At 41.4% G+C, this 25,037-nt stretch overlaps 1 protein-coding gene across 32 annotated transcripts in view; it reads left to right on the top strand.

The window, feature by feature from the left end:
* The window catches only part of tcf7l2 (transcription factor 7 like 2), a 104,790-nt gene extending 81,312 nt beyond the window's left edge, over window positions 1–23,478 (top strand). For 4 of the 32 annotated variants that reach the window (XM_007259216.4, XM_022668939.2, XM_007259222.4 and 1 more), the window contains 10 exons: window positions 3,339–3,471; window positions 6,628–6,730; window positions 7,677–7,763; window positions 12,211–12,336; window positions 12,511–12,670; window positions 13,025–13,132; window positions 14,589–14,637; window positions 15,459–15,509; window positions 16,825–16,897; window positions 21,125–23,478. In XM_007259216.4, coding sequence (XP_007259278.1) covers window positions 3,339–3,471; window positions 6,628–6,730; window positions 7,677–7,763; window positions 12,211–12,336; window positions 12,511–12,670; window positions 13,025–13,132; window positions 14,589–14,637; window positions 15,459–15,509; window positions 16,825–16,897; window positions 21,125–21,569 — 1,335 coding nt within the window. In that variant the 3' untranslated portion in view covers window positions 21,570–23,478. Of the gene's footprint in view, window positions 1–3,338; window positions 3,472–6,627; window positions 6,731–7,676; window positions 7,764–12,195; window positions 12,337–12,510; window positions 12,671–13,024; window positions 13,134–14,574; window positions 14,638–15,458; window positions 15,510–16,824; window positions 16,898–17,515; window positions 17,589–18,646; window positions 18,709–21,124 lie in introns of those variants that run through there. The other 28 variants (XM_049464327.1, XM_049464333.1, XM_049464332.1 and 25 more) reach the window with 21 other exon arrangements.
* Window positions 23,479–25,037: the final 1,559 nt, after the last annotated feature.

The raw sequence follows: 25,037 nt of genomic DNA, 5'->3' as shown, positions 1-25,037 counted from the left end.
CCATTTGGAACTGTCCCTCAATGGAGAGGCTCTGGACAAAAGAACTCATTTAAATGGCTACTAAAGCCTTTCAGCGCAGAGAGAATTGACAACATTCTTTCACATCATTACGGAAGGGGGAGGTTATGGGGGCTAGCGTGTGGTACGGAGGGGGGGGTGGGGGGTGAGGGGGGGGGGGGGACTAAGGGTGGCTGGCGGGCGAACGGGGACATTGCTGCTGCCGCTGCCTCAATGGCAAACTCGTCAACTGTGTTTGGCAGCTGTCATCACCCCATCCCTTTTCCTGATTAGATTTTTTTCTTAACTAGCCCCCTTCCCCAATTCCAGCTTTAACGAGTTGCCTCTCCGTTCCCTGACTCTTTCTCTCTGGTTCTCTTTCTTCAACCTCTGCTTCACTTTTTCTTTCAACCACACCACCCCTTGTCCCGTCTCTCGTGCTAACTCTCTCTCCAGCCGTGGTTGTGTTCAGGGGCCCTGAATGAGTCCCCAGAGCCCTTTTCTTTCTCCCAGCAGCTCTGCTCAGTTCATTAATCTTTCATTGGGAATATGGCGGAGAGGAACCCCCCTGTGGCCCCTTTTTCTCTTGCGCTCACTCTCTCTCTCTCTCTTTCTGCACCCCCCATTCTTTTGCTCTCTCTTTCTGGCTGAGGGGTCCTGGGTGAATGCTTTAACCGCCCAGACCGAACCAGGCAGCAGTCAACCTTGGACATGCAGGGGCTCGTCTCTTCCACTTTAAACGTAGGGGGAGTGACTCAGATAGATTAGCCCTGACAAAAGGATGGCTTGTGTCTGCTTTCACAAAGCCTGTACAAATGTTCACCATCATTGTTTCGTGTGTGTGTTTTTTTTTTTTCCAAAGTACTTTGTGACAGCCCACTGTACCAGGCTTTACTATGTGTGTCATTGCGGCCTGCTTGATTGGGCATGTTGTAAAAAGAGAAACTGGCGGGTCTCTACTGGCTCTGGCAGTCTCCTTGAACCCTCTACAGCAGACACACTGCTGTCAATCAAACTTTTGAATGCCAAGAGTGACTAAGGGCAGGTCAGCAGAAGCGTACTTAGTGAATGTCCAAGTGTGTGCCAGCTTTTTAGACATGTAAAAGAACAGTGTGAAAGATCCTAATCACACTCTAAAAGCACTATTTTATCAAGCTTGAATTCTTCAGCTGTTAGCAGATTTGTTAATTCAGGGCGCAAACTAAAAGAACATGTTAAATATCTCACAGCTGTCTGTACTATATTTCAGCTAAATATACCCTTTAATTTTGCTTTGCTTTATGTGGGACATCTCTCTTTGGATATGTGTCTAAATGATTAAAAAAAATTACTGACTATCCTGTTTGCTACAAGTAAAAAGGTAATCACTCAAATTCAAGAGTGGTATGATGTTCATGATTTTTTTCTTAAACTTATTCATTAAGAATTCAAATTGATACATTTGATCCGGTCGGATCTGGTCTAAATGGCTAGTTTATATGAGACCCCAATGACCAGATTTCTTGTCTGACCTGGAGCTTTCCTCTTCTTCTCTTTGTATTGAAGACGTTTCTCTGCTTCTAATGTAAATAGTGTTTTTGCCTTTAAATAAGTAAGTAAACAGATAACCATAAAAAAGTTATGCTTTACATTTAGGAGAAGTCAGAAATTAGACTGTAATTTTATAAAGGGAATAAGAACCTAATTTGTTCTTTTGTTTTTGGGTAAAAACTACTTTAAAAACTCCTTAAACAGAAATCAGCTGCATGTTTACATGAATCTTTTGAATCAAGCATAATTTAATGGCCTCTGTTCCACTTTAAGGCTAAACAGTTTTGAGCAAGGAGAGTAATCATTCCAGTTGCTTTTCCACATGGATATGGTTTGACACAGAACACTAAGCTCAGTTTTCTTAGCATGTTTAGCTAACAATAGCATTATTTTTTTAATTCCACATTTGCATCATTTTTGTATTGCAAGGTCCGAGGTCTTTGAAACAATGGTGGAGAAAGTATTTTTAGAAGACAATGTGGCTCTTTTTGCTGTCTTGCTTCACATGCTAACTCTAATTATTATGAGACAAGTGTGGTCCTAACGTAGCAACACAGCAAACAGAAAAATAAACTGTGACCGGTGTAACAGGTACCTGAGGTGCACTTGAGAGAAACACAATGGCCATTTAGGCCTGTAATGGAAAAGAGGACAATATTTTATTGCTGGTGTACTAGCAGCATCCTAATGGTCCTCCTTGAATTCCACTAACACAGTTGGAAAAGTTGTAAATTGGCTGATTTCAGCCAATGGACGATTCATATCTTGGGGAATTCCAATCACGCATTCATACTTAAAACTGGGAAGGCAGACATTCTTAACAACTGTTTAACTAAATACAGAAATATATCACTTAACTGTGGACTAAACCAGAACACTGAATACCCCATACTGCCATACTGCTGCTGCAGGCATTCTCCTACTAGTCAGCTAGGCTTAGCTCCACCACACGTTATCTAAGGCATTCTGAATAAAAGGATTGTTGGTGAAATGGAGGCAGACTGTAATCCACGACCGGGGGCCACTGTGGGGCCTGTTCTAATCTACAGCAGGGCCATAATCTGGTTAGGTAGCGTGTGCTGGGAATCCACTAATGCCAGGCTATGCTTCAGCACCCCTCCGCTCAGCTGTAATCTTGGGTAATTGAAAACGGGGCCTGTGCCACTTAGGAGCACAAAGAGCAGATTACATAGCTAAAACCAATTTGGCCATGACGCAGAAATAGATTTTCTCAACCTCCCCTCCCCTGGTTTTATAATGCAAACCCACCCCAAAAACCAGGCCCAGGAGCAAGAGGAGAGGGTGTAAGGCATATAGGGAGGGTGAGAGGGAGGGAGAAAAGGGGGCAGAGAGATACACAGAAAAAGAGAAAGACTGAGAGGCAGGAGGCTGTGGGTTGCTGCTGCTGAAGTGTTTTTGGATTGCCTGCCATTTTGTTTATTAGGTGGTTTCTGTGATTGTGCTTGTGATGATAGCTTTGGGCCCAGTCAGGGGGTAAGAGGGGTGTATAGTGTAACCCGCAGCCGTGAGGGCTGTTCCTAGTATCAGATGACAGTTTCGATCTCTGTCCTGTGGCACGGCACCTCGGCGCAAGTGTTTTTAATTACAAACCACATCGTTCTGAGAGCAGGTCTGCGGTTGGAGGCGAAGAGTTTGATAATTTGATAGCACAGCGTTTTGTGGGATCTTGACAAATGTGTGGTTTAAGTGTAGGCACCTGGTGTCTGTTTCTTAACTATAATTAATATAGTTAATATATTAACTATATATTTTTTTCTTTCTCTCCTCTCTCACCCTCTCTCTGTCTCCAGTCTAATAAGGTCCCCGTGGTACAGCACCCTCACCATGTGCACCCGCTTACGCCTCTGATCACCTACAGCAATGAACACTTCACGCCTGGGAACCCCCCTCCACACCTACAGACAGACGTGGACCCCAAAACAGGTAGGAGACCCATCACAGCACTGTCCTGTGGGGTGTGTTGTGTATTAAAGTGGATGTAATTCTGCCAGTTGCTCAAACTCCAATAATTCAGATCACCTTGCCATTTGCATGTTGGCCAGTGTTCATCCTCAGGTGTGGTCATTCACAAGCCATCCCCTTAGGTAACACTTCATGATCAAATTATATACAGCTATCTCGTGATTCTTGCACTGATGTATTCATACATACTAACACTGTATGTAGGGTGGACAGAAAAAGTGGGCACACTTTACTCACACCTGTGCATTTTTAAGCTAATTCTGAATATAAATTAAAAGGTACAACAAATCTGTCGATTTGATCACATGGCTTTCACAAAAAAGCAATACAAGCCAACCATTTGTGTTCACAGTATGCTGGAGTTCATCACACACACACAGTTTATGCTGTTCTTCTTTCAGACTACAAAATATTATGTGGTGAGATCATTCGCTCCAAGTGCTCCAGCAGACTAAGGTGCTGCTACTATGATCAGGAGATCGGTTAACAAACAGCTAAGCTAAATCCAGAAATATATCACAATATATCACAGATTTGGTCAGCACAAGACATCTGTGAGCTGATGTATCGCTGTGCTTTCCTCCAAGCACATTAGTAGTGATAGGGGGAGTACAGCTGAGCAGGTGAGCTGGTGGGATAATCGGCATAGCTAAATTAGGAAAAAAAAATTGTTTGGGGCTGTTTTCCTGCCTCAGGGCTTGAACAACTTGCTGTAATAGATGAAACCAGGAATTTTGCTGTTTACCAGACAATCCTAAAGGAGAATGTCTGGCCATCTGTTCGTGACCTCAAGCTCAGCTGTACTTGGGTTCTGTAGCAGAACAATGATCCAATGCACACAAACAAGTCCACCTCTAAATGGCTTAAAAGAAAACCACAATGAATGTTTTGAAGTGACCTAGTCAAAGTCTGATTAAGATGCTGTGTCATGATTTAAGCAGGAAGTTCATGCTCAAAAACCCTTCAATGTGGCTGAATTACAACAATTCTGTAAAGAAGAGTGGAATAAAATTCCTACACAGAGATGTGAAAGCCTCATTAGCAGTTATCGGTAAAGCTTGATTGCAGTTGTTGCCGCCAAGGGTGGCACAACCAAGTTATACAGGGCTAGATTGGTTTGAATATTTTTTTTTGCTTTAATAAATAAAATTACCATTTAAAAGGTGTTATCTTTGTCAATATCAAATATCAGTATAACAAAAAAGCAAAAAAAGAAAATAAATCGTTTTTATGCCACTGTATGTACGCATTAAATCTCCAGCACAAAACGCTAACAGCATTTATTTCTGTTATGTGCTGCTGCACAAAGCTCAGTGTTTATGGAGCCGAACACAACTCTTTCCGCTATGTTTGGGATAACATTGCTCTTATGATGATCATCACAAAGGGCCAATAAGGATTCAGAGACTGCTTAATGTGGTGCTTAATGGGGCTGCTTAATTGAGTTTAGAATGTAATTAATTAATGAGCTATATTAAGACCTCTGCTTGTAGTGGCTGCGCTGTAGTGCTTCTGAAGTTTTTTCTCACTGCTTCGATTTAAAGCATGCACAAATCTGAGTGTTACTGATTTTAGGCTCAGATTTAAGAGATTTAACAGGTGAATTTAGGAGACATTTGTTATTTATTTATTTATTTATTATGAAAATTCAGCTTTTAGATCTTATCATAGGCCCTTCTGAAAGCTGAGTGGATTTCTTTTAAAGTAATGGAATTTTGGTGGGTTTATTGTCTATGTCAGGCAGAAGTTTGTGGTGCATGTCATAATTTTGTTATGAGATAGAAATAGGCCTTTGCAGGTTGGATTCACTCTGTGGTCACTTAGCTCAATAAGCAGGATGACTTTCTCCAGAAAGTAACATATATTTTAATTGATTTTGTATCATTTGGAAGTACTTGAGACGTTATGCAGTGAAAATAATGATTATCGTTATTTTAACACACTCCTAGCTGATGTGCAGCTAGACAGGTTTAACTAGAGGAAGTTAGCTGTTGTTCCAGCTGTTGTTCTGTGTGAAGGAAACATATGGCAGTGTACAACACTTGGGCCACATGTGTTGTTTAGGCTTACTATACATACACATGTAAATAACATGTTATTAGAAGGTATGGGCATCAGACAGATGCTTAGATTTGTAGAGTTTATATACATTGATCAGCCATACCATTAACACAACCTGCATAATACCGATCTTATCATTTGAGGCATAGTCCACTCAAGGCCTCTAAACTCATTCTATGGTATATGAAATAAAGACCAACACTGACCTTAAGATTAAGTTTTGAGGTAGGACCTCAATAATTCACCTCAATGAATCTCTGTCACAAGTAGTTCATTTCTTAGACCACTTTTGCTGCATACCATAAAACCTTCTCATGGCGTGCCCATCATAATTTGGCCCTTGTCAATGTCACTCAAATTCTTATGCTGTTCAATTGCTGCCAAATACTGTAAATCCCACCCACTGACAAATGCCACTGTAGATGAAGAAAATAAGTGTTTTTCATTGCATCTGTCAGTGGTCTTAATGTTATGGCTGATCGGTGTATGCATGAGCATGCTGCATTACTTATCGTAACTCTGAGTGTTTTGGAACATGGGGTGAACTTGCTGCTGTTTAAGGAGGATAACCTGAATTCATGGCCCAGTGACTAAAAACTCTTGAGCCCTGTCCAGCCTTTGGCCTGAATTCCAGTGCTAATCTTTAAGCGTCTCTCTCGCAGTACAGTGGAGAAGGTGGTGTTCATTTCTAAACCTCAATTATCACACAATTAACCCTGTGATTCAGCAGACGAATGTGACAGGGTACCGTTATCCCCCTCTTCCTCATCTGTGTGTGCTACTTTGTGGCTGGCTTCACAAGCTTTGATCAAAACGTGTTCTATAGCAGGCTACATGCGAGCACAGTCCGCCCCCCCGCCCCCCTCTCTCTTTCTCTCTGCCTACCTCTCTGTGATGTTGACTCTCCATTCAGTCGTACCTTGCACAAAGCAGGCTTTCAGCAGTCAAACTTCATAATGGGATTTTCTACTGGCAGGACAGAAGTGGACGAATTGTGTACGTTTTTTCCTTTACAAATGACCCTCTCTTTTTCTTTGAAATTCTCTGTGGTTGCAGGAATCCCGAGGCCTCCACATCCTCCAGATATATCTCCCTACTACCCTCTATCGCCTGGCACTGTTGGCCAGATCCCCCATCCGCTAGGATGGTTAGTACCACAGTAAGCACAACCATTTTTTCCTTCTTCTTTTGTCTTGTGTACATGTCTTATTAAATTGAATGTTTTTATTCGAAACAGCAGTATTGTAATATATTAGTAACATAAGACTTGGATATTACCTTGTTTTTTTCATAGTCAGAATATACAGTATATAAAGCTTTACAAACAATGAAAAGCTATTTCATAAATCAATATTTTTGTTGGTTAGGCTTGTTCTTGGCCACTGTAATCTAAAAAGCCAAGCTGTGCCACACTATGTAGTTTATACATTCAAGTAATGCACCTCTGGGGCCCACAGCAATGCACTGTGGCTTTTCTTCCTCCCCTAAACCCTAAGTTGCTTCTTTGTGGCAAATGCTATTTTGCATGTCTCTGTATTGTCCAATTAGAGTAATGAACTGTGATTGCCAGTATTTTACCCACAATTCCACATGGGGGCTCTCCCCTGGTAACTCTTGTCAACACTTGTTAATATGACAAAAGGCTACAAATTAAGCTCTGTTAATTTAATGTTTTCTCACCGCGATCTAAATACCGAGAGAGGCCCCGAGCACAGCCGCGGCCCTTTGATTCCCTGCACTTTATTTTGGTATAAATTTACATTCATTATTGTTTGTCTTTGGATGTGTAGACCTCAATTAGCGTGATGGCTCCATTAAAGGGCCCGGCGCTTCTTCTTTAATTATCACAACAAAACACCTAGTTCCAGCTCAGGGAGAGGGGGCTCCATCGACACCAAGCACGGGGTTATGAAATTTAATTAGCCATTCCTATCAGATTTGTGGCATTCAAATTGTTCGGAGTTTGCTTCCCTTTGATCGCCGCTCTGCAATCCCCTAGATTTTTGTTCTGATCAAATGAGAATAAAGCCGCCTGCATGGAGAGTGAGAGGTGCGTGTTTTATTTCATCCCTTCCTTTACCTCCATCCCTTTCTTCTTTTCCCAGGCAAGGTCAACCAGTTTACCCAATCACAACGGGAGGTTTTAGACACCCCTACCCGACTGCCCTCACTGTCAACGCATCCATGTCAAGGTGAGTTGCGCCTTGGGACAGTGCACATGGGGAGAATACTAGTGTGAGTAAGGGGGCACGTCAAAAACAGATACGGCACCATAAACTTTCCCTTAAGGAGAGACCGCTCATGCCTCAGCGTTCAAAAAGGCCGTCCCCAGTGCTCAGCTCTCTATTCAAATATTAATTATTGTTATCATTTTATAATGAGGCCCCTGATGAGCATTTACCACTGCTGAATGGGTGGAGTAGGATGAGATAGGACTGTACAGTGTCTTCTATTTTTTTTTAATATATATATATATTAAATATATATATATATATATATATATATATATATATATATATATATATATATATATATATATATATATATAATTTTTTTTGCTTTTTTGATAGTGCTGCACAATAAATAAGTAAATGAATCCATTGCTGAGCACTAAAGGCTGTGGGGCTGGTGTTTTTTTTTTGGACCCTGAGTGAGCTTTGTGGAGGCCTTTAGAGTCCAGCTAAAGTGGAGATCTGGACACAAATGCACCCAAGAGAGCATTTGTAGGACTATGTGTACATCTGTCTGAAACAGAGCGAAAGAAAAAGAGCATGTTTGTTTTTCCTGTCGCTGTGAATGCTCCCTGGGGGTTCGTAGCTGCTTGTGTTGTGTGAAGCAGGAGGGGTTAACTGTGGATGACAAATCTCCTTATGGTTTGTTGTTTTTAATGTCTTTCAAAAACAAAAGAGTTGCTGGAAAACGCAAAACATTCCATGTGGCGGCTCCCGCCACCCACTCCTCAGTCCTGCAGCATCTCACCCTCAGCTTAGCTCAGTGGTAGTGGTGGTGAAAAGAGAAATTTAAAAGCAGAGGGAGAAAGAGTCAGGCCTGGCCTTTAGTTTATAGAAGCACCACTCTAGACAGCCACAAACTTCTATTTAATTGCAATGTGATTGGAAAGGCAACTTAGGAGGGCTGGTCCTGCAGAGCCACAGGATATTAATGGATAAGTACGAGCAAGGGAGCAAAAGAAAGGAGTAGAGCGGGTCTATGTGTGATTGTGTTTAAAACTCACATAAAGCCTGACCCAAGGTTGCTGTGTATAAAATAACTATACTGAAATATCTTCCAACAGCTGACCAAAAACCCATTACCAGCTTTAACAGTACTGTCTTCCATGTTCTGCAACCTCTTTTTTTTGGCTACATACAGTGTGGGACGCAATAAAAAAATATAGATCCCACATGGGCAAGATAAAGTTGATTTAAAGATTCTGATTATGGGTTTTGATTAATTATCAAAAAGTCCCAGATCATCCTACCCCAAGTCTTAACCCAAATCCTAATCCAAACCCGAACTACAAATACAACTACAAAGCCTAGAGCCTAACCTTATGCTTAACTCAGAATCTAGAGCCTAACTTTAACTTAAAGCCTCAATCTTAACTTTAACCTCAACTAAAAGGTGAAAATATAATACTGACCTTATTGCTAACCATCGTACTAAACATTAGCCTAAATCTAAAGTTTAGGAGAAGGAAATCAGTGCTGCCATGTAAAAACCTTGTATATCTATTTTTGCTGTTTTGGCATAATTGGAATATGGCAATAGAAATGCTTTAAAATAACATAACAGCACTGAAATAGCAATACAGCATAACACTACAAAATATTACATAAAACAAAAACTGTGATGCCAGTACAGCTGCCCCTTACCAGTGGTACTCCACCTGGCATGTGTTACGTGTAGCAGCAGCAGGCGCATGGCTCCAGAGGCCTGCTGGGGCTGGCTAAGCTCTGCTAGCTCCACACCCAGGTGTCTGCTTGGGCCTGCAGACGCTGCTGCTGCTGCTTCTGCACCAGCCTCCAGTGGACCTGGGCTTAAGTGACAGCTAATTCCCCCCTAATGAGCCCTTTATATTGTGATCATCCTATTTCCAGTCCTGCCTAATTGAATCTGTTGAATGGGGGCTAGGGGGATTGGAGCTGGGCTGGAGAAAAGCTAATGTGTTTTGATAATCTGTAATTGAATTAGCATAGATTAATAGGTGGTGGTCTCCTGTCTGCATGCAGGGAAGGTGCTTTAGCATGTTTGTGTCAAAAACTGTAGCGTGTACGCACGCACACACATACACGCATCAGACCGCTGCACTGTCACCTGCCTCTTGGAAAAATAATGAACACTGGGAGAAGTCTTCATTAATTGTGTTTTTTTTTCCTCTGTGTCAGAAGGTTAGGAGAGAAAACGAGAGAAGGGGGAAGGAGAGAAAAGAGAGAGAAGGGGAAGGAAAACAGAAAAGCAATTAGAGAAAAAAGAAAGAAAAGGGACAGAGAAATTTAAAACGAAACGAAAGAAAAATACAATAGAGAATAGAGCTAGGGAAAGAAGGGCAAAAGAAAAATAAAAGAGAAAAAAGGAAGAAAGAAAAAACGAGACAGAAATGAAAGACAGAGTGCGTATTTATGATCTCTGTGTTCAGAATTAGCTCTTACCTCCTGGACGGTAGCCATCCAGCCGTTTGTGCCTGGGCTCCCCTGCCGTAAGCCGTAAGAACTGCATGTAAGCTGGGCTGTAGAGTTTAGTATGCAGGGCCTTAGCACGCAGGGCTCATGTAACACCCCTCTCTGCACCCAGACTCCAACCAGCGCACCACCTGAAATATACATTGGAGGAGGAGAGCAGAGTGGACTTGGATCCAGCAAATGAGCTACATTATTTTGATAATGGGGTGAAAGACGAGCGAGTCCATCACCCGTCCCGAGTGGCAAAGGAAAGAAGTGTAGGGCCCCTGCCCCCCTACCCGTGCCCGCCCTTTGATATGTTCCTCCATCTGCACCTACACTCCGAAGCCCTCTTTTTCTTAGGGGGGGGGGGGGGGGGACATGGTGGTGGGAGTAACACCAGCAGGGTCATTATACATTAAACAGGCATGGGGGCCACAGTTCCAATCGGCAATTAAATGGCACTCGCTGACACACGGCTGGTGCGGTAGAAGATTGAGACGTCTGCGCCTGCAGGGGCTCTCTCTCTCTCTAGGGCTAAATTGGTGGCAGTCTCTGTTCAGTGCTGATGAGCTGGATGATGCCCATTGCTTCAAAGAGATGGCCGTCTTGTTTAAACCATAACCTGGGCCTCGCTATGGTAGCGGCACAGGGAGGAAGAGAGGATGGGGGTTTAGTGGAGGGGGGTGGGGAGTGTAGGATCAGGGGCTGCTGGGACAGTCAGGAAGAGAGCGAGAGGGGGGAAAATTGGACAGTGGAACAGAGGAAAATTTAACAAGTATGCAAGGAAGGAGGGGTTTGGGGGGTAAAGGCAGGAAAGAGGGGGGGGGGGCTGCAGAGCTGGAGCTATTGCACAGGTCCCTTCAGTAGAGGCGGGTGGGCACATGACATGGCGCAAACACAAATGTGTCAGGGATGAAGGGAGGAGAGAGGAGTGGAGAGGAGAGACTGGGGGAAAAACACAGTCCCCAGAGAGTGCCTGCAACAGAAACTAGTTGTTCCTTGTGAGTTTATGCTCATCATTATATTCTGGCTCCAAGCCATGCAGCCAGACTCAGCAGGATAATGAGCTGTTTTTTTCCTCCTCTTTCTTTCTCTTTCTTTTTTTTGTTATATTCCTTCTCTTTTTTTCATCATGTTCCACTCCTATTTCTAGCTATGTGTATGCGAAAACACACATACGTGCGCACACAAATATTCAGCTGCATGCCACCCTATCAGAAATTTATCCAGGCTTTCTTCAGGCTAATTACTTTGTGTTGGGAGACAGTGTGATGTGTCTTTAAGATCTTATTAAAGATAATCTTCTCAATCAGTATAGCCATGGGAAATTGGTTTTATTAATTCAGTATGTAGCAGGAGATGGAGAGTAAGGAGAATGCCCACACCAGCTCTGAACCAAACATTATTCTGAATCAACAAGCAAAGAAATGGTAAATATCAGAGAAATGTAAAGTGATATTCAGAATGTCTGTTTCAAAATGGGAACGTTTGTCATCCACAGAGCCCTTTTTTCAAGTCAACTTGAAAATTTCTGCATAACCAACTAATGAAATGTTACCACAGTCTGCAAAAGCAGTTTGATGTAAAATGCTTCACTCTATAGAAATGTATTGTGCAGAATTGTTGATGTTAATTGTAATGGAAATCAGACTTCCAGACAAAAAAAATGATTGTTTATTTACTCTAATGACTACACTGTTGATAATGATATTTTTGCTTGAAATTGTTACAAGCATGCTGCAGTTTATGATAGTTGTAAAAAAAATAATCCTGTCACCCACCTTTCCAAAATGACATCCTAGATTTTAGAACACAGCTTAAATTATTTCACTTAAATTTTAAATTGTTCAGATTACTGGTGACATTTAATGTACCCTTAAAAATGTATTGTATTTTTGCGTGTATGTGTGATATGTTTCCACCCCCATTTCACCCGTGTCCACTCTGACGATTTACACAGTCTTCTCTCCTCCAGATTCCCTCCCCACATGGTGCCCCCTCACCACAGTTTGCACACCACGGGGATCCCTCACCCTGCCATCGTCACACCCAATGTCAAGCAGGAGTCCTCTCACAGTGACATTAGCACGCTCAACAGCTCGTGAGTCCATAGCTTTACTTTCTCTCTCTCTCTCTCTCTCTCTCTCTCTCTCTCTCTCTCTCTCTCTCTCTCTCTCTCTCTCTCACACACACACACACCTCAAACTGACTTGTTTCTCAGTCCAAGATGCGCTCACTTCAGTGACATGCTTCAATCTCCATTCCTCCCTAACAGAAAACATCAGGACCAGAAAAAGGAGGATGAGAAGAAGAAGCCACACATAAAGAAGCCCCTCAATGCATTCATGCTGTATATGAAAGAGATGAGGGCCAAAGTGGTGGCAGAATGCACGCTGAAAGAGAGCGCAGCTATCAATCAAATCCTAGGCCGAAGGGTGAGGTGCCGCGGGTTGCACAAACACATGCACATGCACACAAAGACTTAGCTATGTCTGAGACATGTTTAAATTAAAAACACAGCATGTGATATAGTGAAGTACTGAGAATTTACCATAGCTTAATTTTAGATCATAGCTCCCATAGAAATTCCTCCTTATATAATGCTCAGATGTAATGCTGCTCAGTGATGCCATCATGTGTAAGTGAGATGTCATTAAACTGGTAGTGAAAACAGCCTGTACTAAAAGCACTGAAGTCTTTGATAAATATACATAAACCCACTGTATTCATTTATTAACTGTACTTCTTTTTCCTTTTTTCCTGTTTGTATTGTGTGGTTTTTGATCCAGTGGCATGCATTGTCTCGAGAGGAGCAGGCTAAATACTACGAGCTGGCCAGGAAAGAACGACAGCTACACATGCAGCTCTACCCTGGCTGGTCAGCACGTGACAACTATGTAAGTTTTTAAGTTTTCAACATGTAACGCTCATTTCTCTCCTCAGGTTATCCTGCTGACTTTTCAGACAGATGTGTAAATGCACACACAGCTTGTCCACTTCCTGCTGTTGCCAATAGAATAGAAGAATATAGAGGGCTATAAAGCCCCCATCATTGACTTTTGTAGAAGTGGAACTGTGTTCTTTGGAATGTTGTTGCTCCATTTGGTACTTGTGGGATGAGCTAGAGAGTTGGAAGCTTGAGATGCGATGTTGGGTGACAAAAAAAAAAAAAGTAAATGAGCATGTGTCTTCTATTTCGTTCCTTTAGTGCATTGTTTTACATTTGCTTTGGCAATGTAGACTAAAGATGGCATGATACAAAGTTTTGTTTTATATATACGCTAATACTAAAGCTTTTTAAATCTAAGTAATAATCTAAAAACTACCCAGATTTGGGTAGATTCTGGTAGATTCGAAACCCACATTTACCTACTTCCCCACCCCCTTTTCAAAACACAGATTCACCTTCTCTTACAGCGAAGATGTAGGGCAGTGTGAGGGCAGGTGCTGGTGAGCGTCTCTCCGCAGCAGCAGTGTTTGGTCTGATCTGCTATCTATCTATACTCAGCCTTGTTCTGCAGTGAGGTTCTGAGCTGCTTTCATTAGTATTCCACTGCTTCACCTAAAAAAAGAAAGACAAGCTCAGATCAGAGTAATTAAATAACCGCAGGGCCTAAACGCCCCACAGCTCTGATGAAAGAGAACGTCTCTCTCCACCGCTGAGACACCCCCAATGGAGAATGACCACACCGTTTTGTGGCCTAGACAGATCCTCAAGCTCGCCCCGAACGCCATACAAATCGCCCTCCGCCCCAAACTGTCATTCCTACTGCTGTCTGCTGACTTCCAAGGCGAAAAGGAAAGACCAGTGAAAAAGAGCAGTTTTAGGTCAATTAATTTCAGCCTCAGAAGGATAATTCTATAATACATGTTCAGGAAGAGCAGCTTGACCTAGTCAGAGGTCATTAGTGTGTCCAGTAACAGAACTCAAGCCATAAGGAAAGCGATATGTAATACATTTATATATATATATATTCCTCGAGATACAAGACATGCTGAGAAGCAAGCATCCGAGAGTAGCATGCTCATCCTTTCTCAACTCTCCCTGCAGTAATCACACTCTTTCAAAGAAACCTCAAGAGCCTTAAATTGTTTCACAACAGAGGGGAAAACTAAGGAGCAGCTCGAAACAAAGGAATAAACAGAAAAACAGAGAGAAGAATAGCAAGAGAGAGAGAAAAGGGAAAGTTGAGCTCTGGCCTGCAGTGGCAGTTCAATCCTTCAGGCTCCAGCATGAATAAATAAATGAGTGAAAAACACGGGTCTCTCTTGTTCATTTCATGTCTCAGCCCTTTTCTGCAATATAATAACTAAGGTTCCTGTCTTTCTTTTTTTTTGGCGGCTAACCAACAGGGGAAAAAGAAGAAGAGAAAAAGGGAAAAGCAGCAAGCAGAGGGCAATGGTAAGTGAGCTGCAATTATGTCTCATATTAGAGCAGATCCATCATCTGTCACAAGGGTGACATCTCAAAGATAAAAGTCTGTCTTTTTTTTTCTCCTCTTCATCCCTTTTTTGTGCCTGCCTCATTTTGTATATAGTTATGCTACCCAATGCAATATTTACACGTTAGACTGCTTGTTATCCCCCACCCCAGCCCTATGTCGAGCACTAATAACATTGAATATGCATGACCTACCTCCTCCCTGCCCCTCCCAAATATCCCCAACACCCCAGCCGCTCCCCTCCCTCCTAGTCCCTCATGGTCCCTTCCGGGCCAGTACCCCCACAAACCTACCCCATCCCTCCAGCATTTAGCATACTGTGAGATGTGTGTTTTGAGAATGTGTGCGAGTTAATCATGCTGCTGACCGTGTTGCCATTGCCTGTGTCATGCCAGTGGAGTGTTTGTCTTGCTGTGTGGTGTTGTAACTTTGGGCTGTGCCTGCTGCATGCTTTTAGAATTAGATATCATTCCAACAACAAAAAAAAACTAATACTTAAAAAAAAAAACTAATACTTAAAAAAACCAAAAAAAAAAAACAATAATGATTGTTTGCAAATCACCCACATCTTCAAATTAAGGAGGTTTGCAGGTTCTTTTATTTCATGCATTTTGACATTCTTCTTTACACTGATCTTTACATAATATTCTATATATTATGAGTCTATCTATATTGTGAGATATTGTGAAGGAGAAATGCGCAGTAATGATTGTATTTACGATCTTTTTCCATCATGGAATCGCTTTTGAAGGCCTCTCTATCTGTTCTTTTTTTGTTTCAGAACACAGAGAATATTTTCCAAATCCTTGCCTTTCACTCCCTCCGATTACAGGTGCTAATGTCATTTTAAGTCTTAAATTACTAACTTGCTTTTTTCTTCCCCCTCTTTTTAGTTTATGCCACATTGATTTCCACATGTTTGTGCAGTACACAGTATACATGTAACATTTATTTCATCCATATATATTTATAATGCTATTTATAAGTTTTTTTTCTTATGTTAGTCTTTAATTTCACCTATATTAATTTGGCCTTTTTTCACAACAAAATTTTTAAGCATAATTATGATTTGCTCCTACTTTCACTTTATTTTGCTCCTAAAAGGAATGTGTATTCAGTTATTGTTATGTTTATTTTGGTTATTATTATATCATATCATATATATTGTGAAAGTTCTCTTAAAGATGCATTAAAGTGAAGAGTCCTATATTGGTAAAGCTCTCCCATTTGGCAAACACTAGTTTAGAATATTTGCAGAATATTTATAGCAAAGACTGTTCCAAAGTAAATCTTTGAAAAGTAAAAAAAATAAACCAGAGATGTTATCAGGGTAAACCTCCTTAATCTACTGGCTTCAGTAGCTGCTCACTCCCCAGCATGGGACCAGACTTAAAGCTTCGGGCCTGCCTTCAGCCCCCACTCACGACCTCTGCCACCAACCTCCCTGCCCCTTGACCTTCTCATGGACTGGCGTGAGAGGTGGATGAACGCAGGCCTAAGCAGATAAGTTTAACGCAGTCTCTGGCTTTATAACCATCTTTGTAATTATTTCACTAGCTGCAACTAATCAAGCACTTGCTTCTAAATCTGCTTTTGCTGCTTCCATTCCTCCCCTCCTGTAATGTAGAACTGCTACAAGAGCTAATGGCAGGCCTTATGCAGATAGCAGACTTGTAACTATATCTGCTGCTCTGCCTTTTAACAAGCAAGCATTCACTTTTATGCTTATTGTCCCTTATGTTTGCCTTGATTCTCAGATGTCTTTTACAATTACTTATTTTTGAATTTCTGCAAGACTTATTCAGAATTTTCTGCCTGTATGCGTGCTCTTCTTTTGGTTTGATTTCAATTCTACACCTGTTTGCTTGTGGTTTGGCCTTTTCTTTATTAGTATTAGTATTATTTATCTCTATTATTAATAATATTTTGGTGATAGTTTTTTTAACTAACAGTAAATGGCAGCCCTTACTGTAAAGCAATACTGCACAATTAAATGATGTAATTTGAGCCTGTCTGTGGGGGAAACAATTATGAAATGGCCTAATTCTGAGTGATGTTTAGATTCACTGGTTTCCTCTCTCTACACCTTTTTTTCTTCCCGTTTCTCTCCTTCCTTCCGCTGGCTTCCTCCTACTTCACCGGGTCAGACCTGAGTGCCCCTAAGAAGTGTCGTGCACGCTTTGGGCTCGATCAGCAGAATAACTGGTGTGGCCCGTGCAGGTGTGTATCTGGTGTGTGCTGGCAGGTACGCTAGAGCAGGTGACAGCTGGGGAACTTTTTACACTGGCACTTCCTCCCTTTGCTCTCTTCTTGCTCTTTCAACCTCTCTCTCCCCATGCCACCCCTTCCTCTACCAATCAGCTGCTTCTGCCACATAAGGAATGAATGCTTCATACAGCTGCAAGCAGATGTGCTGCAGTATGAGTGCGCTTTGTGTGTGTACGTCTGTCTGAGTGGGGAGAGTGCATGCAGTCAGTCGCAGGCATGACTCAGGAACGAATCTGAGACTGTATCAGGTTTTTCACAGACCAGACTGGATCTGGCCACAATCAGTTGTGTCACAGTGTGTGTGCGTGTGCACGTATGTGTGTGTGTTTCTCATGTTGGTATCTCTCAGTACGAAAAAAAAAAGTATTCAATTTGAAGGGGAAGTGGCTGAGAGAGGGTTGGGATTGGCATCCGCCGGTAAGTGTCAGGGAGGTAATGCCAGTGTCCACAGCTGTAACGGTCGCTCTAGTTACATGCCTTGTTTGTCCAAATGACATGTCCATTTTTGTCTTTCTCTTTTGTTTTCCTTTCCCTTCTTGTGTTTGTGTATCTACCTTTTTTGGCTAACAGATGCAAATACCCCTAAGAAGTGTCGTGCCTTGTTCGGGCTTGACCAACTGGTTTTATGGTGCAAACCCTGCAGGTATATTCCCAGTGCCACTCTTGGGAGGATATAGATCATAAACTAATTGGTTCAGTGAAGACGAAGATTAATTTCTTCCTCTTCTTGGCACTTTCACCACCAAATGTGTTTCCTTCTTTCAATCACATGAGCCTTTTTTAATTTACGTTTTTTTTTTTTTTACTTCACCTTGCCTGTCTGTTAAAAATGGTTGATTCCGTATCTTATCTGTCTTTCACTTACTGAAATATCTCATGCTGCAATAGAGAAGCAGTCTTAGGGCAGAAAATGGTTTAGTTACTGATTTACTGTGATTTTGATGAGGCCACTGATATCTGTGTATCTAGGCTGGAATTTGCAGCCTGTTCACTTAGTTTCTGACAAATTTTTCCCAGACTAAAAGCTTAGTTGCACATACGAATTGAGGGTGTGTTTATACTGGTTAGTTTTGTTTAGATTAAATATTGCTTTTAGCTTCATTAGAGTTAGTGTAAACACTGTCTTTTAAACTCATGTGGCACAAAACAAGTGGACCGAGGCCACCTGAACTCATGATGTGGTTTCTTTGCAATATGAACATAACAGTCCAAATGCATCTAAATAAATCAGTTGCTGGATGTAAGGTAATAAGATGGTTGCGCATAAAACAACTTCTGCCTGATGCTTTAGTTTAGCAGGGCTGTGTCTCAAACAAACCACCACACTACAGTGTCTCAAAACTCAAGCCCCTACAGGCAGCCTTCTATCTTTTGCTTTATACATAAACTTTTCCCCCTCATTTCGGTTCTATTGAAAATATGTCAGTATTAACATAAAACAAACCAGGACTAAAAAGTAAAATTGTATAGTTTTCCTGCTAGGTCTTGACCAAGTATACTACAAGTATAAACACACCCTAAATCTACTGTTTCAGTTACGTCCATTGACTTTCCTTAAATCATCCATTTTCTGCCCTTCAGTAAATATCTACTGTCAAACCAGTCTTGATTGGGCTTCTATGTGAACTTTGCTGAAATGTAGGCTCTTGCACTCACTTCTCACTTCCCCTCCCCCTCCCTTTCTGATAACCCTTTATTCAGCCCCAACCTCTTGTCTTTCTGTTCTAACACAAGCAGTCTTTGAATTGGGAATATGTTGATGGTAGGTATTTGTTTCTGCTAAGTAATACCCTTCTCTGTGTCACGCTTGTCAATCTCTCCACCTCCCTACCCTCATCACAGATGCCAAACATTGTCTTGTCCTGTTATGTTACACTTCTGTATGCTATGTCTAGCCCATTTCCCTTTCTTTAAAACCCACCTTGCTTACAATCCATTGGTTCAGAAGACACAAACCAGAGTCACTATCTGACTATGCTCTGCAATAAGCTGGATAGCCTAGACTGAATGTGTCCTTGCACAGTGCTCAATGAAGCTACACGGAAAATAGGAACAACCTGCATGTTTTCGGATGCACCAGGGAGAAGCAGTGGTAATTGTGCCCTTATTTAGGGAGCTGAGAGGTTAAAAGACCCCACTCGGCTCTGTTTCCTGAAAGATGCATCTGGTGTAATTCCCCTGGAGACACAAAAATCAATAAAGAACACGGGAAGATACTTAGAATCAATAGGGATCTTAAAACATGGATATTACCTTATTTGCTGCCTTTTGACAGGCAGTTAGCGCAGCACTAGCCAGAGATGTTCTATGGTGTGTGTGGGCTATGCACAGAGTGCTTCAGACCGCTACATAGTGGACCGGTTTTTTAATTGATTGAAAAACTCTTCAAAGCTCCACTACTACTATTGCTACTGTTGAGCTCCGCTATTGCCATATCCTGTATGTCCTTTTCTTTTGACTTGTCAGTTCATCCACATTTGATTATCATTGTTCTTCTTCACAACTCTGTAGCGCTTCATGAATGTCTTCAGTTCTGCATGCCCTTTGCCTACACAGGGTCTGTAGATGTGTTTTGACTAAGATGTCTGCCTCGTTCTTCAGCTCTGTCCATTTCTCTCTTACTCTTTCACCCCTGTGCCTGTTAAATGTCCCCCCCCTCCCCCCCACCTTCTCCAGACAGTCTCTGTATCTCTGTCCTTGTCCCTCTGCCTCTCTCTCTCTCTTGCACTTTTGTCTCAAACCTATATCTGCATAAGACCAGGCAGGGGTATAACTTAGGAAACAATCCTTACCTGGATTTGAATAGGATTTATTTTTGATCAAACCTTTCTTTTAAAAAAGGCTTACAGTTTTTTCCACTGAACTCCATCATTGCATCGCTCTATTTCCTCTTGTCTTTCGTCTTCCTCCTCTCTCTCTTATCAACTGTTTGTTTTTCCTCTAGCTGCTGAGTCCTGAATAGCTTAACTTAGCCTTTAGGCAAGATAGAGAGATTTTTTTTTTGTAATTTTATTTTATTTATTTATTTAGGGTGAATGGGTGTGTGTTTGGGGGGGGGGGGTGGTCAGGTCAGGCTAGGGCAAGGTACACTGAGGCTTTCGGTCTTCCCCCCCCCCATCCCTCTCTTTCTTTTTCTCCCCTCCCAATTCCAAACAGGGTATGTATCCAGTCACCTTGGAGACAGGAAAATCTCTCACTTTCTACTTCTCTCTGGCTCTCTCACTCTTTCACACTCACTCAATATCTCACTCTCCGTCTTGCGCTCCCTCTCCCGCCCCTCTCGGCGTACTGGCTTGGCGCTTGGTGAGCTTTTGCCCGTGTGGCTGGCTGGGATGGCTGGCCGTAGGCGTAGCAGACGAGGGAGGGTCCTGACCCGAGCAGAAATGCAAACATGGCGCGGCGACCTCTGTGCACAGCGCTCACACACATGTCTTAGGGGCAGGCTGAGAGTAGCGCATCTCCTCTAACCTCTTACCTCTCCATCTGAACTCCCCCCCAAGGAACATGCAGAAAAAAGCAAGGAAAGAGACATGAAAAAGGGAAGCAAAAGAGAGGAGTGTAATAATTCAAGCTGATGTGTAAACCGGATGGGTTCCCTTGCGGTTTGCCGCACCGAGGTGGAGTTCTTTTGTTTCGAGCTCGTTCTGTGTTCTCGCTAAGAGAAAACAAAAGGCAGATGTAGTGCTCACCTCTTTGGTTGTGTCCCTCTGAGCCTCAGAGGCGGTTCCCCTCACTCCCCTCTCGTCATTACTTTTCTCCTCATCTTCCTCTCGTAGTCTCCTCGTCTGGCATCTGTGTGTCTGTTCATCTCTCTGTCTCTCCGAATTGTCCTCCCCTTTCTCCTGTGCATGTACTGTAATGGAATGGAAGGTGAGAGGGAGTCAGTGGCAGCGAGCGAAAAGTGCTCAGGTGCTCTTGTATTGGCGTTCTCCGAAAGCAATAGCATCCAATTAGATGCACTAGCCTACCCAAGGTTACAAATCGATGTGTGTAAATGTTCAATTTTACACCCTGAATATTGCCAGTGGACACATACATATATGCAGAACTTGTGGTGGTGCTGGAAACGTGCATTTAAATGGGTGCTAAGGCTCTGGCAGAACAAGCCTAGCGGCAAGTTAGAAAACACACTGCTGAGATTATGTAGGAGTTTAAAACAAGGCTGCTCTCTGTTCGCAGGAGAAAAAAGAAGTGCATTCGCTACATTCAAGGTGAAGGCAGCTGTGCCAGTCCTCCTTCTTCAGATGGAAGCTTACTAGAGTCCCCCCCATCCTCCCCCTCCATGGTCTCCACCTCTCCGCCCTTGAAAGAGTCCAAACTACAGACTGAACAAATGCAACCTCTATCACTGACTATGAAACCGGCCCCCCTGGTCTCGTCCTCACACCACCCACACCAACACCTCACCATGCCGGTGCCCTTAGCTCAGCTGGACAACTCAGGGGCAGGCAAAACGCCCGGCTCCGCCCACAATGGCTCCTTGGACCCTTCAGACGTGTCGTCGTCATCTCGCCCCTCAGGCTCCGCCTCTTCTCGGCCTGCATCAGCGTGTCATTCCCATTCTCTGCTGCCCAGCTCTGCCCCCACACAACCACTTTCGCTCGTAACCAAGTCAATAGACTAGGCTAGACTAGCTTTGCTTTACCAGCTTTCAACTCCTCTTGTCTGTCTGCTGCCTTTGTATTTTGTTTTTTTTTTTTTTGGTTCTCTTTTTCCTATTTCTGTTTCTGTGCCATATGGCTTTGGAAATTAGTTAATTCTTTTATCAAAGTTCATTGGTCAATATTTGACCTGTCATTATCTAAAATTAAAGAAATTATTATAATTATAATATTGATAAAGTACAATGAGTTGTAGAGTATGGCTTTGTGAATCTGCCAAAATTTTTAAGATTTGTTTTTGTTGCTTTTTTATTTTAGTGTTCAACTGTACAACAGATAAATCCATAATTGTTTTGTAGTTCAACATAGACGTGTTAAAAAGACAGATATAAAAGTAGGTTAAGTGAGGATTCAGTGAGCCCTTTTCTTAAAAAGAGTTGGTTCTACTTCATTATTTGTATTAAATACGAGCTTGCGAACCAATCATTTTACACCTGTTCAAAACGGAGGGCACGAAGACCGTGGAGACACTTCTCCAACCGAGGAACAACTTTAATTGTGATGTTACTTGTTCTTGTTTAAATGTACAGAAATATTGGGGGGGGGGGGGTTACTGTGTTAATATGCATTGTTCCATTGCGTTGTCTATTTTATTTTTTATTTTTGTCGTTGTTTACCTTGGGAGTGGGGTTGAGGTGGGTTGGGTTGGCTAGACTCACTTGGAGGAACTGTTTTGAGATGGGGTGGGGGTCTGGGATTGGGGTATTCAATACAAAATGTCACAACGCTAGGACCAGTAGTATTTATTGCTTTAGAGATTGCTTGTTGTATCCTGTATGTCGTCCCTTTTTAAAATATTTTCTTTGTCTTAATACATTGTACAAATCTTTTTTTTATGTAAGCAACTTATATAAATATATATATAAATGATCCATTTTTACAAGGAGGTTTTGAAGTTAAAAATTGTTTTTTTTTTGTTTTCACATACGTTTGTTTTGCTAAAGACCAGAATTCCACCAAAACAGTGTAGATTCTCCAAAACAGATGTATGCACAACTTCATTTCTAGAAACATATCTATAAGCCATTTTACAATAGAAGAAAAGAAAACTTGAAACGGGGACAGTGGGTACCATGTCTTTAGTAGTTGGATCTCGTCTAAAGCCCGTCTTTTTTATTGCACAGTCTCATCTCCACCGGACTGTAGAATTGTGTACAGATTTTCCGTGCCAAAATTTGTGATAATTTTCACTCCCCCTCTTATTACGCTGTAGGTTTTTGTTGTCAATTGTTTGTTTTTTCTTTTTCAAACATACTTTGCTGTGACGTTACATAGATTGCTATGTATGTAGTATAAATGTTGCTATAACAAATGTGTTTGGTAGCAGATTGTCAAATATTAAAATTTAAACTTAATAAAAAGACGGACGTCATACTGTATAAACCCTCAAGGGCCAAATTATGTATATTAGGAGGTTCATAAAAAAAACTATTAAATAACAAAAAAATACACAAACTGCCACTTTTAAGTACACTACTACATATAGGTAGATAGAAAAAATAGGCATGTTGATGTTGCAAGAAGCTGTAAAAAAGCTACAAGAGAATCATCCATTCGGTGCCATTGTAGTTGACATGACGCGACTGTAAGCCGTCGATTTCTTCTCTGGTTTATTAAGATGCTAATGATGAATAGTTTGAATGTTTCCTTAACGGCTGTGATGTTCCTGTTCTGTTTTACGCTCTTAGATTTTTTTTTTTTTTTTTTTTTTTTTTTTTGCTTAATTTTATTTTATTTTTGCTTTATTTTTTTGTTTGTTTTCCATTATTTGAAATGGTTCCCAAACCATGTTTTTGTAATGAATAAATGTTTATGCTGTACAGTCTCTGTAGCATGCAGTTCTGTATTAATAAAAGCGACTTAGTATGTGCAGATTGGCTTGTGGTCTGGCTTTCTGTAGTGACCTGTATTTCCCTGTTTGGGGAAACTAAGTTTTACAGGCAGACACTCTACAGGTGCTTAGCTGTGTGTATGTCTACTCTTCCTCTGACTAACGTGTTAAACGTAAATAATGATGATTAATGATTCAGAAACTAGGTCAAATCCACCTGAAAACGGTTAGGCCCCTCTGGTGGAGTGACATAAATCTCCTCTCAGAGTGCTATCTGCATCTGGTTCCACTCGAGTGGGACTCGGCAGGAAATTCTCTTGGTAATATCTGCAGGGAACTCTCTTATTTGTTCACTGTATCACTCGGCCAGTTAAATCAACATAGTCTTTCTGATTCTTATATGGACATCTATTTTACAAAATATATTTTAATACTGACCTAGGCTGACTTTTAATGATCTTATGTGAGGCTATAGCTTGTGTATCAGCAAACAGTCTCTTGTGTGCCTTAAAATGACCTGAGCAGAATTGTTGGTTCATGTTGTCCATAACAAAATTCTACCTACTTTTTCAGTTGATTCTTACTCGAGGAATAAAGTACAATAATTCACTTCTGAATTTTGTCATTAGAAAATAACTATTGTACAGGTGCTTCTGCCACATAATTATATGGTAAGGAAACAGGAAAGTTCAGACGTTCAGTATGCTACAACTCTAGAGTTTGCTGATAGCATTTTGTTGGCTTGTGAACAATCCAATATATTCTATAGGCACAATAGTTGGCTGGACCTTCTTGAAGGCATTTTAAAACTTTTTAGTGTTCCTATATATTCTATAAGCACGATAGTTTGCTGGACCTTCCTAAAGGCATTAAGTAGACTTTTTAGCTATCCAATATATTCTACAGGCACAAATGTTAATCTGATTGCGTAGACGCAACTCATTAATTACATACTGTATTTTAAACACATTTGTTTTTCTTTTTATTCTTTTCCTATAAAGTTTCAAAATAAATAGGAAAAAGACCTGTGCAAAAGGTTGGGCACCCTGCATTGTCAGTCTTTGTTAAAACACCTCATTATAGTTTTTTTGTAGCTAAATTGAGTCATTCGGTTTTTGTTTTTGTATCCCTTGCAAAAAGTTCTACGAGTATATTGAACTGTCTTGCCTGAACCGCTTTGTAGGAGTTAATTCACAGATGTTCAGTGATTGTCAGTTTGGGGTCCATTAAGGATTTTGAGGCATGTTTATCACTAATAATAACTTTTTAATGCAGGCTAGTTGCACAATAGAAATGTGCACTACTAATTCAAAGTTTGCTAGATCCTCCTGAAGGATTTTTTTGCAATAGAATGAGCAACAGGCCCCTGTGAAAGCTTTTTTGTCTTCTAGAGCTCAACTTTACTACCATTGTTGGGACAATATTTGAGGATTCAGAATATTTGAAGTATTAGTTTTCCATGTCAGTCATCATCAATATCCGATTACATCACTCTATTGTCCGGAACTCATCACAACTACTGGAATATTTGTTGAATTGAAAACTTTCTACTAATCAATCAATGTCAAATACAGGAAGATGCAGCCCATGTAAGTGATAA

Source organism: Astyanax mexicanus, chromosome 15 (genome assembly GCF_023375975.1).
Source record: "Astyanax mexicanus isolate ESR-SI-001 chromosome 15, AstMex3_surface, whole genome shotgun sequence".
Classification (NCBI taxonomy): Eukaryota; Metazoa; Chordata; class Actinopteri; order Characiformes; family Acestrorhamphidae; genus Astyanax; species Astyanax mexicanus.
This window is presented reverse-complemented; position numbering and strand designations above follow the sequence as displayed.